The 16,288-nt window shown below is 41.6% G+C and overlaps 1 protein-coding gene across 1 annotated transcript in view; it reads left to right on the forward strand.

The window, feature by feature from the left end:
• The window catches only part of LOC124152564 (probable serine/threonine-protein kinase drkC), a 65,718-nt gene extending 51,922 nt beyond the window's left edge, over positions 1-13,796 (forward strand). The window contains exons 9-14 of the mRNA XM_048394517.1: positions 2,207-2,360; positions 3,256-3,366; positions 3,730-3,799; positions 4,409-4,596; positions 5,412-5,540; positions 10,293-13,796. Coding sequence (XP_048250474.1) covers positions 2,207-2,360; positions 3,256-3,366; positions 3,730-3,799; positions 4,409-4,596; positions 5,412-5,540; positions 10,293-10,391 — 751 coding nt within the window. The 3' untranslated portion in view covers positions 10,392-13,796. The remainder of the gene's footprint in view (positions 1-2,206; positions 2,361-3,255; positions 3,367-3,729; positions 3,800-4,408; positions 4,597-5,411; positions 5,541-10,292) is intronic.
• The last annotated feature ends 2,492 nt before the right edge of the window (positions 13,797-16,288 follow it).

The following is a 16,288-nucleotide window of genomic DNA, read 5'->3' on the forward strand; positions in this document are numbered from 1 at the left end:
ATCACATGAATGATTAAAAGACACACAGTACTCTTCCTTTTTAATACAATTAAAAACTGAAGTAAAGCCGAATAGTTTAAAATATCCTGCTCAGGAGTAGCTTTCTAGAAAACAAGGGGAAGCGCTCTGACTGAAACTCAGCGACCCCGTCTCCTGAGTTGTCTCTCAAATGTCTTACAGTTACTTTAGCATAAAAACATTAATCCACTGATCATGCCGAGGATGTGTCTCACGAATAAAAACAAAAATATTATTTATTTACACTTACAGCAGATCATAGCCAAGGATTAACTACCTCCTTTCCTTTGAGTAAACAGGCGGCACGGTTGGCCCAGTCGTCTAAGGCGCCGCGATTCGCTGTGCAGAGTTGCGTCCCTTGGGCACGCCAGAAACCTATGATTGTGGGTTCGAATCCCAGTTCTATGTTTCTAGGTTTGTCAGCACCATACCCGTGCTCGTGGGTTTCACCGAAGTGGTAAATGTCTTAAACCTGCATCACTTCGGGCTTTCCTCCCACATTAAGCTGACACGCCGTGATATAACTGGAATACTGTTAAAACCGGCGTTAAACTCAACCCAACTAAGTCACTCACTCGGCCAGGGCGAAGTATTGGCCTTGTTATTGAACACTTTTCTTAAATGATTTATCTAAATACAAATAAGAACCTGGAAACTATTTGCATTTGTTTGTGTTCTAACTGTTGTCAACATCAAGGTGTGACAATTACACTGTACCGTATGCAGGACGCAAGTTGCAATTCCTAACAACTACTTGAAGACAATGCCAGTTGCCTGGAAGCAGCTTATCTGACTTTCAACTATTTAAATAGCTTGACATTTAATTGAGTACACATGGAGATTCTTGGTGCTTGGCATAACTGTACCTTTACCTTCCCTGACGCGTAAAGAATAGGTCTTCAGCAACCCATGCTTGCTGTAACAGGCGACTGTTTGTCTTAAGAGGCGACTTACGGGATCGGGCGGTCAGGCTCGCTGACTTGTTGATTGCCTGTCATCGTACCCTGTTGGTGTTGATCAGTGCTCATTATCATTACAGATCCAGTATTTTTAAAGCGAGGGTTCCAAAATATCAAAATCCTCTCTGTCAATTTTACTGCCTCCAACATAATGCATTTGGTTTTGAAAGCGGGGGGCGTCCGGACCCTCTGGATCTGCCTATAATTATATCAATCACTGGATTGTTTGGTCCAGACTCGATTATTTACAGGCTGCCTTCTAGTCGTTGGAATATTGCCGAGAGCAGTGTTAATTTTTAAGCGAAATATATTAAAATAAGCAAAATCTCTGGTCTAATTTCAACCTGTCCATCTCAAAAACAATATACCTAACCTGAATAACATGTCAAGCTGTGACACACTTTGCAATTTTCTTTGGACTGTTAAATACCGTGGCTGGGACGGGTAACTCGGGTACTCGGGTCGGGTTGGTACTGAGTAGGACCCGGGTGCCCACAGGACTACCCAGACCCATGGTTAGTCACGTGATATATTGTTTAATGACAAAAATTCACTATATAACTACATGGTTACACGAAAATTTTAAGTTTCTAATGTTCGCATTTTTTCATAACTTATGTATGTTTGAACAAAGCTAAAACTTCAGTCAGCTTCAGTGTATGCATGACCACATCGTTGAAAACATGTCTCTAAATACATTTTGCCAGGGCTACTGTCAAAATATTCCCAATCAGACATTTTGTACCTATCTCTTGACACCAACAGCGGGTACCCAGGTAGGGTTTGAGTTATAGGGGTGTGGGTAGCCGGGTAGTAAATTTGGACTCGTCCCAGCCCAATTCAATACTACATATTCCCCCTATCTCTTGACACCAACAGCGGGTACCCGGGTAGGGTCGAGTAATAGGGGTGTGGGTAGCCGGGTAGTAAATTTGGACTCGTCCCAGCCCAATTCAATTCTACATATTCCCCCTATCTCTTTACACCAACAGCGGGTACCCGGGTAGGGTCGAGTAATAGGGGTGTGGGTAGCCGGGTAGTAAATTTGGACTCGTCCCAGCCCAATTCAATTCTACATATTCCCCCTATCTCTTAACACCAACAGCGGGTACCCGGGTAGGGTCGAGTAATAGGGGTGTGGGTAGCCGGGTAGTAAATTTGGACTCGTCCCAGCCCAATTCAATTCTACATATTCCCCCTACGAGTATAAGGTGTTGTTTGTGTTGTAGCCGACAGCGACACAAGAACATCGTGACAGTGGTGGGCCTCTGCCTTGACGGCAAACACCCCTACATCATCACAGAGTATGTCAACGGCGAGTGTCTCAAGGATGTCATCAAACACAAGGGGAGAGAACTCACATGGCCTCAGAGGGTCAAGATGGTGAGACGACTCACAGCCATAAGAGTCTGCTTCAGGCCATCAATGTGATTTTTGTGTTTCTTGTCTCCATTCTCAGATGCAGGCTCAGGTAGCCAGGAGTGAGTGAGTGAGTATGGTTTTACGCCGCTTTTAGCAATATTCCAGCAATATCACGGCGGTGGACACCAGAAATGGGCTTCACACATTGTACCCATGTTGGGAATAGAACCTCGGTCTTCGGCGTGACGAGCGAACGCTTTAACCACTAGGCTACCCGACCACCCCCAGGTAGCCAGGAAACAATAAATGTAAAAAATGGCTGCGTTTGATGGAGAATACAACTGACAAGTTGTCTGTTATAGAAAATAACATCTGTCAGTAATACCACAGCCGTATCATTTACAAAATATTGACAGTTGTGGGTGACCTTGCCTAGATAAACACTACCAGGCTGTCGTTCATTTCCTGATGAACATCAGTATGTCAATCGAGCGGAGACATACAAAACTACTTTAGGGGGATTCCTCAATGTCTAAAAATAACATTAAAAATCATTTGGGAAAACTGAGAGCGACATCGATTCAGGCTAGAAATGATTCAGCCCTTTTCTGGTGTTCCCCGCCGTGATATTGCTGAAATATTGCTAAAAGCGGCGTAAAATCAAACTCACTCACTAACTCACTATAAATGATGCAGGCTTTGAAGCCAAACAGATAATGTATATGAAATGAAGCGTCCATTCAAAGCATCATGGAATTTGCTCACGTGAGGCACTGTTTTCATCAGCTGATGAACGTCAACAAATACATCTTCAATCCTTAAACATACTGGCTTTGAATATTGTTAAAAAAGGTGTCGTTTGTCAATTATCGCAGTCCAAAGATAAGATGACGAGGATTTCATGTTCTGTTTTCAGTGTCACGGCGTGGCCGACGGCATGGCCTTCCTGCACTCCACCAAGCCCCCCATCATCCACCGCGACCTCCGCTGTGCCAACCTCTTCCTGCTGCAAGACGATGTCATCAAGGTTAGTGAGTTAGTTGGGTTTACTGCTACTTTGAACAGTGGATCACTTATATCAGGCAGTGTCAGATTGATGTGAGAGTATTTCAGTTATATCACAGTGTGTCAGATTGATGTGAGAGTATTTCTGTTATATCAAAGTGTGTCAGATTGATGTGGGAGTATTTCAGTTATATCACAGAGTGTCAGATTGACGTGTAAGTATTTCAGTTATATCACAGTGTGTCAGATTGATGTGGGGGTATTTCAGTTATATCACAGAGCGTCAGATTGACGTGTGAGTATTTCAGTTATATCACAGAGTGTCAGCATGATGTGGGAGTATTTCAGTTATATCCGATTCTGACTATACTTTTTCTATTGGCAGGTGGCTGATTTTGGTCTGGTGAAACTGTTGCAGCCAGTCAGACAGGAGTGTCAAAATGATGACTGCTGTTGTAAGTAGTGGTCTGGAAAGTACTGTCTTTGTTAAGTAGTGAACAGGGAAGTACTATCTATGTACTATAAAGATAAGGGAAGTACTTCATTACTTTAAGTAATGATCAGGCGAGTACTATCTCATGTTAAGTTTAGTAATCTGGTAAGTACTATCTTAATTAATGAGTCGCTATATGGCTGAAATCATGCCGATGCGATGTTACATTTTTACTCACTTATATAATTAAGTGCTATTTCACTTAGAAAAATCTTCAGGGAAGTAGTATGTTCCTTAAGGAAATGGTCAGGGAAATACTACTTACTTAAAGAATTGGTCAGGGAAATACTATCTTACTTAAACCAGAAGTTGGTAAATAACAGTTTGAAAAGCAGTGGGCATGAAAGTGCGGTCTGATTTTATGTAACTTTATCCAACTGTAAGTAGTTGTTCGGAAGGTAGAATGCTGAAACATAAGTAATGGTTACAAACATGTATTGTGGCTGCATCTTGCTGTGGGTCGTGGCCTTCACTGCATGTCCTAGAGTAAAATTGAGAATAGCTGTAATTCCAAAACAGAATGTAAAAACACTGACCTGTTACCATGGTTATGAGAGGTTCCTGTCTCCAGGTCAGCGCCAGTACAGTGCATGTCCCGCTACATTCCGGTGGACGGCTCCAGAGCTCCTCACCCACCCCACAGCCCAGGAGGACGACGCTGTCATCACTACCGCGTGCGACGTGTACTCTTTTGGAGTCATCATGTGGGAGATCATTGTGTGTGCCGACCCCTTTGATGACCTTCAAACAGAACAAGAGGTTTGTATCACCCATCCTCAGTGATCCAGGGTAGTTTTTCGCAATTCTGTCGTCATAAAAACCCCGGACCCTTTCACCGCTATGGCGTTGTTTTGAGCCCGATTTGAAGACACATCTCTAGAAATAGCTATCCTATCAATTGTTGCTTGAGAGTGAGACAAATTCTGGGTTCAGTTATCAATAACAAAGTAATTTCACTTCTGAAGTATAAAGACCACCTCCGTGGTCAAGTGGTAGAGCATCCGCCCAGAGAGCGGAAGGTCCGAGATTCAATCTGCGGTCGCGTCATACCAAAAGGCTATTGGGCTAGCACTATAAAATTGGCATTAGTCTGGACTAGTGCAAGCAGCCACACACACACAAGCTTGCATGTCGCTATATAAGTGCAATAATTTTGAAAGCAACGTTAAGCCCTATTTCACCTCACCTCACCTCACCTTACCGAAGTATAAAACACATTTGATCAGCAAGGTTGTATCATACCAGACAAAGCAAGATATCTCACTAGCGTACATTGTTCCAACGTTTTGCTTTGTTATTGTTATGAGAGTCACTATATGAGGGATTATCGCAAATGTTTCAAGTCTACCACTTGATTTCAAAAGAAATGGTTGTTGTTTATTGTATTTGAATGGCTGTTTTGAAATCCATACGCTGAAGTAATTAATAATAATTCTTATACAGTGCATTAATCTAGAACTTTTGAGACGGTTCCTAACATCACAATGTTGATCAAGTGTCCTTTTAATTATCAGTGTTGTTTCACAAATTGAACAATGTTTCACGATGTGAACCAGAGTACTGTGTGTTGCCAGGTGATGGAGGCAGTGACGAGTGGCCGGCGGCCAGATATTCCGAGTTCCAACGAGGTCATGCCTCAATATCGAGAGTTGCTGAGAGAGTGTTGGAGCCAGGAGCCACACACTCGACCCACTTTTAAACAGGTAGGAGCTTGGTGTGACAGGAGTAACTCTGTCTTATATGTAGAGATGCTGAGAGAGTGTTGGAGCCAAGAACCACACACTCGACCCACTTTTAAACAGGTAGGAGCTTGGTGTGACAGGAGTAAGTCTGTCTTATATGTAGAGATGCTGAGAGAGTGTTGGAGCCAAGAACCACACACTCGACCCACTTTTAAACAGGTAGGAGCTTGGTGTGACAGGAGTAACTCTGTCTTATATGTAGAGTTGCTGAGAGAGTGTTGGAGCCAGGAGCCACACACTCGACCCACTTTTAAACAGGTAGGAGCTTGGTGTGACAGGAGTAAGTCTGTCTTATATGTAGAGTTGCTGAGAGAGTGTTGGAGCCAGGAGCCACACACTCGACCCACTTTTAAACAGGTAGGAGCTTGGTGTGACAGGAGTAAGTCTGTCTTATATGTAGAGATGCTGAGAGAGTGTTGGAGCCAGGAGCCACACACTCGACCCACTTTTAAACAGGTAGGAGCTTGGTGTGACAGGAGTAAGTCTGTCTTATATGTAGAGTTGCTGAGAGAGTGTTGGAGCCAGGAGCCACACACTCGACCCACTTTTAAACAGGTAGGAGCTTGGTGTGACAGGAGTAAGTCTGTCTTATATGTAGAGATGCTGAGAGAGTGTTGGAGCCAAGAACCACACACTCGACCCACTTTTAAACAGGTAGGAGCTTGGTGTGACAGGAGTAACTCTGTCTTATATGTAGAGTTGCTGAGAGAGTGTTGGAGCCAGGAGCCACACACTCGACCCACTTTTAAACAGGTAGGAGCTTGGTGTGACAGGAGTAAGTCTGTCTTATATGTAGAGTTGCTGAGAGAGTGTTGGAGCCAGGAGCCACACACTCGACCCACTTTTAAACAGGTAGGAGCTTGGTGTGACAGGAGTAAGTCTGTCTTATATGTAGAGTTGCTGAGAGAGTGTTGGAGCCAGGAGCCACACACTCGACCCACTTTTAAACAGGTAGGAGCTTGGTGTGACAGGAGTAACTCTGTCTTGTATGTAGAGATGCTGAGAGAGTGTTGAAGCCACAGACTCGACCTACGTTTAAGGGGGCACTGATCTACAGCAATTCCCCCTGGACTGGTTGTTGCCTTTGTTATTGTTTTTTCCCAGTGAGTACCCGGATGTATAGCAGAAATCTAAACTAGTTCGCGACCTCTGCTGCGCCATTCGTAAGCATATTAGTCACTTTTAAGGGTAGTAATAAGGGCGTATCATCACATTGATCAACAAAACGAAATACAGTTTTCGAGATAATAAGGAAATGTAGGTATTATTGTGGGTAGCATCAGTAAAGGTTAGAAAGTTTTGATAAGTCACTAGCTTGGTAATTTTGCGATTTTCGTTTACACTATTTTGACTTGCAACACAAAGAACATATTTCATCTGAGCATTGCTTTTTTTATAGTGTGTATATTTTTTTACTGTCAAAATCTGTAACATTTTCAAATTTATTAAACGCCTAAATATTCAGTTATTTTACAAAGTGACTTAAAAACATTTCCATCTGTATTATTATGATAGCGAATTCCAAACATTTTGATGTTTAATGTCATCACCAAGAGACTGAAAATGTTACTTTGAAAAGTACATTTCTATGTTGTTTGGCTTCTAAACCTTCATAATAATCTGTTGTGATGTTTTTAGGCCCTTTTGATCGTCTTAATCAATTTTAGTCAATCTGGACAGATTTTTCAGTCAAAATGACTGAAATATTTACACATTTTATAAATTGAGAGAGAAACACATTTTACAAAATGACGGTAATATATACACGCTTACAAAGGAAAAGACTTGTGAAAACAACGTCTATCGCGCATTGAAGAATTTCCCAACCAAGACGTAGAGGAACAAGAACGAATCGGTTCAATGCTACAGTAAATGAAGGAAAACAAAATGCAAATACAATAATTACAACCTACAAAATTTATGTGTATAATTTTAGGCAGCTTCCTTGTTCGAGGAATGTATCCGTGAATATCCACACAAAGGAACAATATCCCACTCGTCTGCAGCTGTACAAAGAAACCTATTCGATGTCACGTGTCTCTGTAACAATCAAGATATACATCGTTTCGGAATATTATAACCCGTGTTCCTTTCTCAACTGATCACTTAGATTGTTTCAGGTGTTTCACAAAGGTGTTTCACATAGGTGTTTCACATAGGTGTCAAGTCTCAAGGGTCGGCTGAGAAAGCCCACGTGACAACTATTTTCATAACGTCCACGGTTCCTAAAACAATCCATTGAGTGATAGATAACAATGAGCAATCAATCAACGTATTATCAGTTAACCCTTTGAACAAAGTATGTTGTTTTTACATCAGCACTTCACGCCATGATATGAGTGTATTCCCTTTGTTTTAGTAAACCTAGACATGTAAACTCTTACTTTTGACATATCCACTGTGCAAGATAACAGTGATTAATCAATCAACGTATTTCCTGTTATTCGTTTGATGACTAGGAACGATCCGTTGATTTACAAAAAAAAGTAAATCAACTGATCATTCACCTCTTGCTGGGCTGCCACGTGCATATTACATAACACAAATTTCACCTCACTTCAAACCTGGATTTAGATTGAATAATTACCCCAGACACAATAAATGCCAAATGGGAACCTTTGTCAGGTAATCTAAGTAGTGCTACCACTAATTGTACCTGTAATAAATTCATTAACTGAGTATCAAGTGAATGACGACAAATACACAAGTGTAGGGTTATACCAGAAAACGTGGATGACATCAAGGGAGTAGTAATCGTATTATCGACGCAATCCGAAATCCGAAAATGCTTTCACTGCATGGATACTTTTTTTTAATATTAAACTATAACAGCCTGGGGTATTTCCAAATGACGACATCCGATGAGCTCCACCGTTCTTTTTGTCTGTTTGTTTAGGCTGAAGAAATTAATTAACATGCGCCCTTTGTCGAAATCTTTATAGATCACAGTTAACCAATCAGTGTTCAAAAATGCGTAAAACAAATATTGCCTCCAGCCTCCAAAGTTTATTTAGCTGTACTTGCAGTCTCTGGTCACGCTCAGTTGCGTTGCGTATCAGTCCGGGGAAATGCGTTAGATCAGTGCCCCTTTAAACTGGTACGGCCTTACTGTAACAGAAGAAATGTGGTCTGCTAGTTGCAGAGCAACAGATAAGCAGCGTATTTGCATAAAATACCCCCAAAACATATTCAAGACACAATTACTTTTTATTAACTTGCATTCAGAAACGCATGCGTTAAATGAAAAACTCAAATGTATAAAAACAGCTTGCGTAAATACCCAATGAAGCTTTTTCAGCATGCATACAAAGGAGCTAATTTCCGAAACACAATTACGAGCTAATTTACTTTCCTGGTCAAGCCTATATATTTAGAACAATTATATACATCTAAAATTTTATTTCATTTTTTTACATCTTAAAATGTTCACAAATTTTGGGAAAAACCCAAAAGATTGATAAGTAGATGAGTGAAAAAATATTAGCTACCCAAAAAAAATCTAATAACCCAATTAAAATAGAAACCCTAGAGTAAAACCTCAATTTCTCAACAAGTTATCTGGAGCTCTGTAGTTGTCATATCAAACACAATATTGCCTGCTGCACATCTGTTTCAGATATTTATCTTTTCTATATTGGGACACGTGAAAATTCCGGGGTAGAATAGGTCTTCAGCAACCCATGCTTGCCGTAAAAAGCGACTATGCTTGTCGTAAAAGGCGACTATGCTTGTCGTAAAAGGCGACTAACGGGATCGGGTGGTCAGGCTCGCTGACTTGGTTGATGCATGTCATCGATCCCAATTACATGGATCGATGGTCATGATTTCAATCACTGGATTGTCTGGTCCAGAGTCGATTATTTACAGACCGCCGTCATATAGCTGTAATATTGCTGAGTGCGGCGTTAAACAATAAACCAACCAGCTTTTCTATATTTGAAATAACTGAGGCAGGATGGCAGAAATGGAACTCATATTGTTAAGTGTGGTATTAAACATTTGCTCACCCACTCTTCAGTAATATCAAGAACGGTGGTAACAGAGCCATGCTGCAGTTCTGGGTACTGTTGCCTGGTGGTTTCCAAAGTGAAACATTATGTTAACCTGGAAAACTGGACGTAAAAGAACCTATAGTGTGTTACAATGGCAGTAAACAATAGAGTGGTTGTACAATATTCAATTGCAGTATATAATATGATGGCAGTTGTCGGTACCAAAATCAAATGCAAAAATACAGTAGTGATAGCAAAAGTAAGTGATAGTAACATATATTGACCCAGCGGCAACAGTGATGGGCTAGGCAGGGAATCAGGGATGATGAGTGATCCTCACATGAAAGCTGGTTCCGAAATGAAATGCATGAGAGATACGTAAACATGCTATTGTCCCCTTATATCCAACCTTCCCAGCCACTGTAAAGTTCCACACAGTGCCCTCACTTGTTCATCAGCACTAGAACATTAAAGGAGTTTCCATAACATACTATCACCGTCCACGGTATAGCATCTGAATTTAGTAACTTCCTGATGACTGATCACTGTCCAAACACAATGCAATGAGTGTCTACCGAATCCCAACAGAAATGCATCACAGCTACAATCACTGTTAAACTATAAAATACATTGCCATATAACATTATGTTGATGAAGACATACCATCCCATTTTGGATTATGTCATGATGTTCTTGCTGATGTGACTTGGTTTGGTTGCAGGTCGCAGTCAGACTTCGCGAAATCTCTCATCAGTCGAGATCCTTTCAGAAAGTTGTAAACAACCAACACAAACAACGAGAACATAATGTCCACGTGTAACTTGTGAACTGAGGACTTTCTCCTGACACTCTGGGACATGTTCCTTCAGGGGCTCTTGGGGACAGAATCGAGGATGTGTTGGTTCAGGGTTACCTCGGGACAGAGATCTGAGGTTGTGTTGATTCAGGGGAACCTCAGGACAGATCTGAGGACGTGTTGATTCAGGGGAACCTCAGGACAGATCTGAGGACGTGTTGATTCAGGGGAACCTCAGGACAGATCTGAGGACGTGTTGATTCAGGGGAACCTCAGGACAGATCTGAGGACGTGTTGATTCTGGGGAACCTCAGGACAGATCTGAGGACGTGTTGATTCAGGGGTACCTCAGGACAGATCTGAGGATGTGTTGATTCTGGGGTCAGCTACTAGTCGTCGTTGAGAGCTATTCACGGGTATCTGTCCGAGTGTTCAACTGGAATCGTGTCACAGATGAGATTGTGTTTGCTGCTAGAATGAACAATATCGGTTCTTGTAAATAACCATCACAACCCGACACAATGGCAGATCAGCTTGGAAGCATAAACTCTTGTTGGACAGTTGTTACTATGGAAACAGAAAAGGTTCAATATTTGAATTATCTGATGTTCGACACAACCCAAAATTAACATAGATTTACCAATTGGCATGAAGAATGTATAACACGAAACATGCGAAGAACAAGAGTAATTTGTGCTGGAAGTACATGTTTGGGACTGGAAAATGATTTCGAAACTACCGTAACTTCCACAATAGTGATGTTTCCATGTGATCTGTGCTGATAACATGTGAATGATGGATAGTGTCCACATGATCTGTGCTGATAACATGTGAATAATGGATAGTGTCCACGTGATCTGTGCTGATAACATGTGAATGATGGATAGTGTCCATCTGATAAGGGCTGATAACATGTGAATGACGGATAGTGTCCTCGTGATCTGTGCTGATAACATGTGAATAATGGATAGTGTCCATGTGATCTGGGCTGATAACATGTGAATGATGGATAGTGTCCACATGAGCTGTGCTGATAAATGAATCATGGACAGTTTCCACGTGATAAGGGCTGATAATACGTGAATCATGGATAGTTTCCACATGATCTTGGCTGATAACATGTGAATCATGGATAGTGTCCACGTGATCTGTGCTGATAACATGTGAATTGTGGATAGTTTCCACATGATCTTAGCTGAGAACATGTGAATCATTGATAGTTTCCACGTGATCTTGGCTGAGAACATGGGAATCATTGATAGTGTCCACATGAGCTGTGCTGATAACATGTGAATCATGGACAGTGTCCACGTGATCTGTGCTGATAACATGTGAATCATGGATAGTGTCCACGTGATCTGTGCTGATAACATGTGAATGATGGATAGTGTCCACGTGATCTGTGCTGATAACATGTGAATGATGGATAGTGTCCACATGATCTGTGCTGATAACATGTGAATCATGGACAGTGTCCACGTGATCTGTGCTGATAACATGTGAATGATGGACAGTTTCCACATGATCTGTGCTGATAACATGTGAATGATGGATAGTGTCCACATGATCTGGGCTGATAACATGTGAATCATGGATAGTTTCCACGTGATCTGGGCTGATAACATGTGAATGATGGACAGTTTCCACATGATCTGGGCTGATAACATGTGAATGATGGACAGTGTCCACGTGATCTGTGCTGATAACATGTGAATCATGGATAGTGTCCACGTGATCTGTGCTGATAACATGTGAATCATGGATAGTGTCCACGTGATCTGTGCTGATAACATGTGAATGATGGACAGTTTCCACATGATCTGTGCTGATAACATGTGAATGATGGATAGTGTCCACATGGTCTGGGCTGATAACATGTGAATCATGGATAGTTTCCACGTGATCTGTGCTGATAACATGTGAATGATGGACAGTTTCCACATGATCTGTGCTGATAACATGTGAATGATGGACAGTTTCCACATGATCTGGGCTGATAACATGTCAATGATGGACAGTTTCCACATGATCTGGGCTGATAACATGTGAATGATGGATAGTGTCCACATGATCTGGGCTGATAACATGTGAATGATGGATAGTGTCCACGTGATCATGGCTGATAACATGTGAATCATGAACAACTTCCACGTGACCTGCCATGAGGACATCAAGTTTCATCTACCTGTTCCATTATGTACTACATGTATCCTATATTAAACAGAGTTTTGTCCCCTGGCTGCCAGGATCCGGTGCATAGTTGTGGTTTGGCTCCCAGACCCTGATGACAATGGTTTGTCCGCTCCAGGCCATTGTTTTGCCGAGGTCATTTTGTCCATTCCTCCCACACGATGGGGGACTCTATAAGGAACACACCATTTTATTTTCTGGGGGAAGGGGTTGCAGGAATTTCTGATTAAATCACAGCCTATTGTTATCCAGCACGTCCAGTGAAGAGTTATTTTTACTGTTTTCCAGTAATATCTGGAACAAATAATTGTTTTAACCTTCCCCCACCCCCAGTCGAATATAAATTCCAATCGTCAGTCCCCGCCTTGCCAGGTGTTTACCTCCCGTGTGTTCCCCCAGGTGATTCAAAAGATTATATTGTTATAAATTGTGCAATACATTTACAATGACCTTATTTTTTAATCCAAATGTTCCTAGATTACCTATAATCGAAACAGAATGATATAACTATCAATGTGTATGAAATGACAATATATTTACATAGTGTATTTTATATATACATATGGGAGGCAAGATGTTTGTCCAGAGGGCAAGTATATGTTTGAAAACACGGCAATATATTTGTTAATGACCCTGTTGAACTGTTTGTATGTATAATTGGCCAGGATTGATGGTTTGTGTGTTGTTTTAACAAAGTGCCACACAGTGTTCCAGCATAAAAATGTATGATTATGATTCTTCTGTGAAGAGATCATCTGTTTGATAACGGCACACCTTTATTGAACAGTGTGGATGTGACTATTTTTATCTTTGGCATCAGCTGGTCATTAGAATGGTGGCATCGGCAGCACTGTGCGACTGTTTACTGCAACTTATATCTGCTCCTAGATGAAATATCAACTCCTGATAGACACTATATTTTTTACGTAGGTACACTAGGAATGCATCCCTAAGTTTTCTGTCTTATTGACATACCTCAATACTGACAAAACTCCAAAGTCTGGGAGTTACTGCAGTTGCCTCTGATCTATCGCAGGAATTGCAAACCAACACGTATATACAGACTCTCATTTTTGTATTGTAGTAGTCCAATCATCGTGACATTACAAAGGTCCCCAGCATCACTATGAAACAAAACCCGTGAAGATTCCGGGGTAGAATAGGTCTTCAGCAACCCATGCTTGCCATATAAGGCGACTTTGCTTGTCATAAAAGGCGACTAACAGGATCGGGTGGTCAGGCTGGCTGACTTGGTTGATGCATGTCATCGATCCCAATTGCGTGCATCGATGTTCATGATGTCAGTCACTGGATTGTTTGGTCCAGACTCGATTATTTACAGACCGCCGTCATATAGCATGAATATTGCTGTGTGCGGCGTTAAGCAACAAACAAACAAACACTATGAAACCAAATGTTATGTCACAGCATTCATCGCCGATTGTTCTTGCTACCACGCAGCGCCTCTTGGACCAAGTGTCTTCCTCCTGTCATCTAATCCAATCTCTTGACATGAATCTGTCATGTTCCAGAATTGCCCAAGTGGTGCAGCTTAGCAGTAATTACAATCAATTTCATAACAGATAACCAATCTGCGGACTCATGAAATCTCATAAGTCACATGACATATGACGCGATGAGTCCATCGTATCGCGGGCTCCCTCTCCTACACTAAGACGAGCTTGAATGTCGGTGTTTCCATTGAATGCAGATGTTGCCAACTTGGTGATGTTTCTATATAAATACTAACATGAACATGTTGTTAGAATTGGCATCTTATCGTTTCATATAATGGATCTTGGAGAATGCACATTCAGTCAAGTCCCGTTAATCCGACATTGTTGGTTGCATGTGATTATGTCGGATTAACGAGTATGTCGGACAAACAAAATTAAGTAGTATCACTGTGCGTGATCGAAAATCGGACAACTACGCGATAGATAACGATACAAACACGTCATAAAAAATATAAATGAAATATTCATATTATTATGTTACATTGTTAACGGAATATGTTGTCTAATCATTCAAACTTCTAAAGCTCAACACAAAACAACTGCTTCATAACACAGGCTGTGTACTCGCGGGCAGATGACCACGGCGTACGCTGATCACTGTCGGATTAACAAGACTGATCAATGAGTGATTTCGGTAATTCGTTGCAAAGTAGGTGTGTCGGAGTCGGAGTGCGAGACTGTCGGATTAACGGGTCTAACGGTTCCCATCATTAGTGTCGGATAAAGCCAATTGTCGGATTAACGGGTGTCGGAGTAACGAGACTTGACTGTACTTTGTTACCTGTTTGCATCTTGAGAGAACAGTCTATGGTGAAATCATCAGCTATGAATGTTGTATTCTTACGCCACTCTTATACCAACGTCTTTTTTCAACTTTGAAGTTTGATAATGTGCAAAGCTAAATGAGTAATAAATAAATTATTACTCATACCTCATACCTATCTTTAAGTCGTCTATTTAAGAACAACCCGTGAAGATTCCGGGGTAGAATAGGTCTTCAGCAACCCATGCTTGCCGTTAAAGGTGACTGCTTGATGTAAGAGGTGATATCTATGGATTGGGAGGTTGGTTTGTTGTTTAACGCTGCACTCAGCGACCCCACCCTCATGACCTATAATACTATTGGATTGCTGCTCAAAATATCAGTCACTGGATTGTCTGGTCCAGATTCAGTTACTTACAAACCTCCGTCATGTAGCTGGAATATTGCTGAGTGCGGCTTAAAGTAGCATACACATACAGTTCACTGACCTTGACCCGATTTCACACTGTATCTGAAAGAAAGCACTTTTCCCCAAACAGCTTCTATTGCCATGAAAACAGTTGTACCAGAATCATGATTTTGAACATGCCAGGCTTTGGCTGCCAAGCTGTGGTCTAGACAAGAGCCAGGCTGTCAAAACTTGTAGTGCTCCTTGTCCGTCCGGAGGATCAGGGGTCAGGGGGCATCAGGAGGGTCAAGGTTTGTCAGGGGGGACATTGTCAGCAGGGGTCAGTGGTTGTAGGGAGGGACAAGGTCGTCAGGAGTCATTGGGGAGGGAGGTCATCATTTTTTATGAATGCATCTAATGGAGTAGCACAACAGCAGTATAACTCATTGAATATTCTGTCATCACAGCCGAGTCAGTTGAACTACTATTGAGACCCATGAAGATCCAGGGTAGAATAGGTCTTCAGCAACCCATTCTTGCCATTGAAGGCGACTATTAATGATAGTGACAATTTGATGATAGCTTACTTAATAATGGCTAATTTGATAAATGCTGTGTCTTGATATTGTCTGTCTCTTGATATTGTCTCTTACTTGATTCAGTGATGCCTTGCTACAACGCTACCTTCGGGGGCCAAATAATTGATGAGCGTTATAGATGATCAGCGGTTTAACAGAGGTAAATTTGATAATGTCTCTTACTTCATGTCTGTGTCTTGATAATGTCTCTCTTGTAGGTCTGGGATGAGTCCAAATTTACTACCCAGGTACCCACCTCCCTATTACCGGCCCTACCCGGGTACTCGCTGTAGATATCTAGAGATAGGTACAAAGTGTCTAATTTGGAAAAGTTTGACCGTAGCCCTGGCAAAATGTATTTAGATATACCATTTTGACGTAATAAGCGCCCACAGCGATATTTGCTAATATATTGGCTAGTGAACAATCCTAATCAGCACCCCTTGCCATTGATCAATGTACACAAGACTTATTTATTCGTGTAT

Source organism: Haliotis rufescens, unplaced genomic scaffold, assembly GCF_023055435.1.
Source record: "Haliotis rufescens isolate VD_foot unplaced genomic scaffold, xgHalRufe1.0.p SCAF_13, whole genome shotgun sequence".
NCBI classification, from domain to species: domain Eukaryota; kingdom Metazoa; phylum Mollusca; class Gastropoda; order Lepetellida; family Haliotidae; genus Haliotis; species Haliotis rufescens.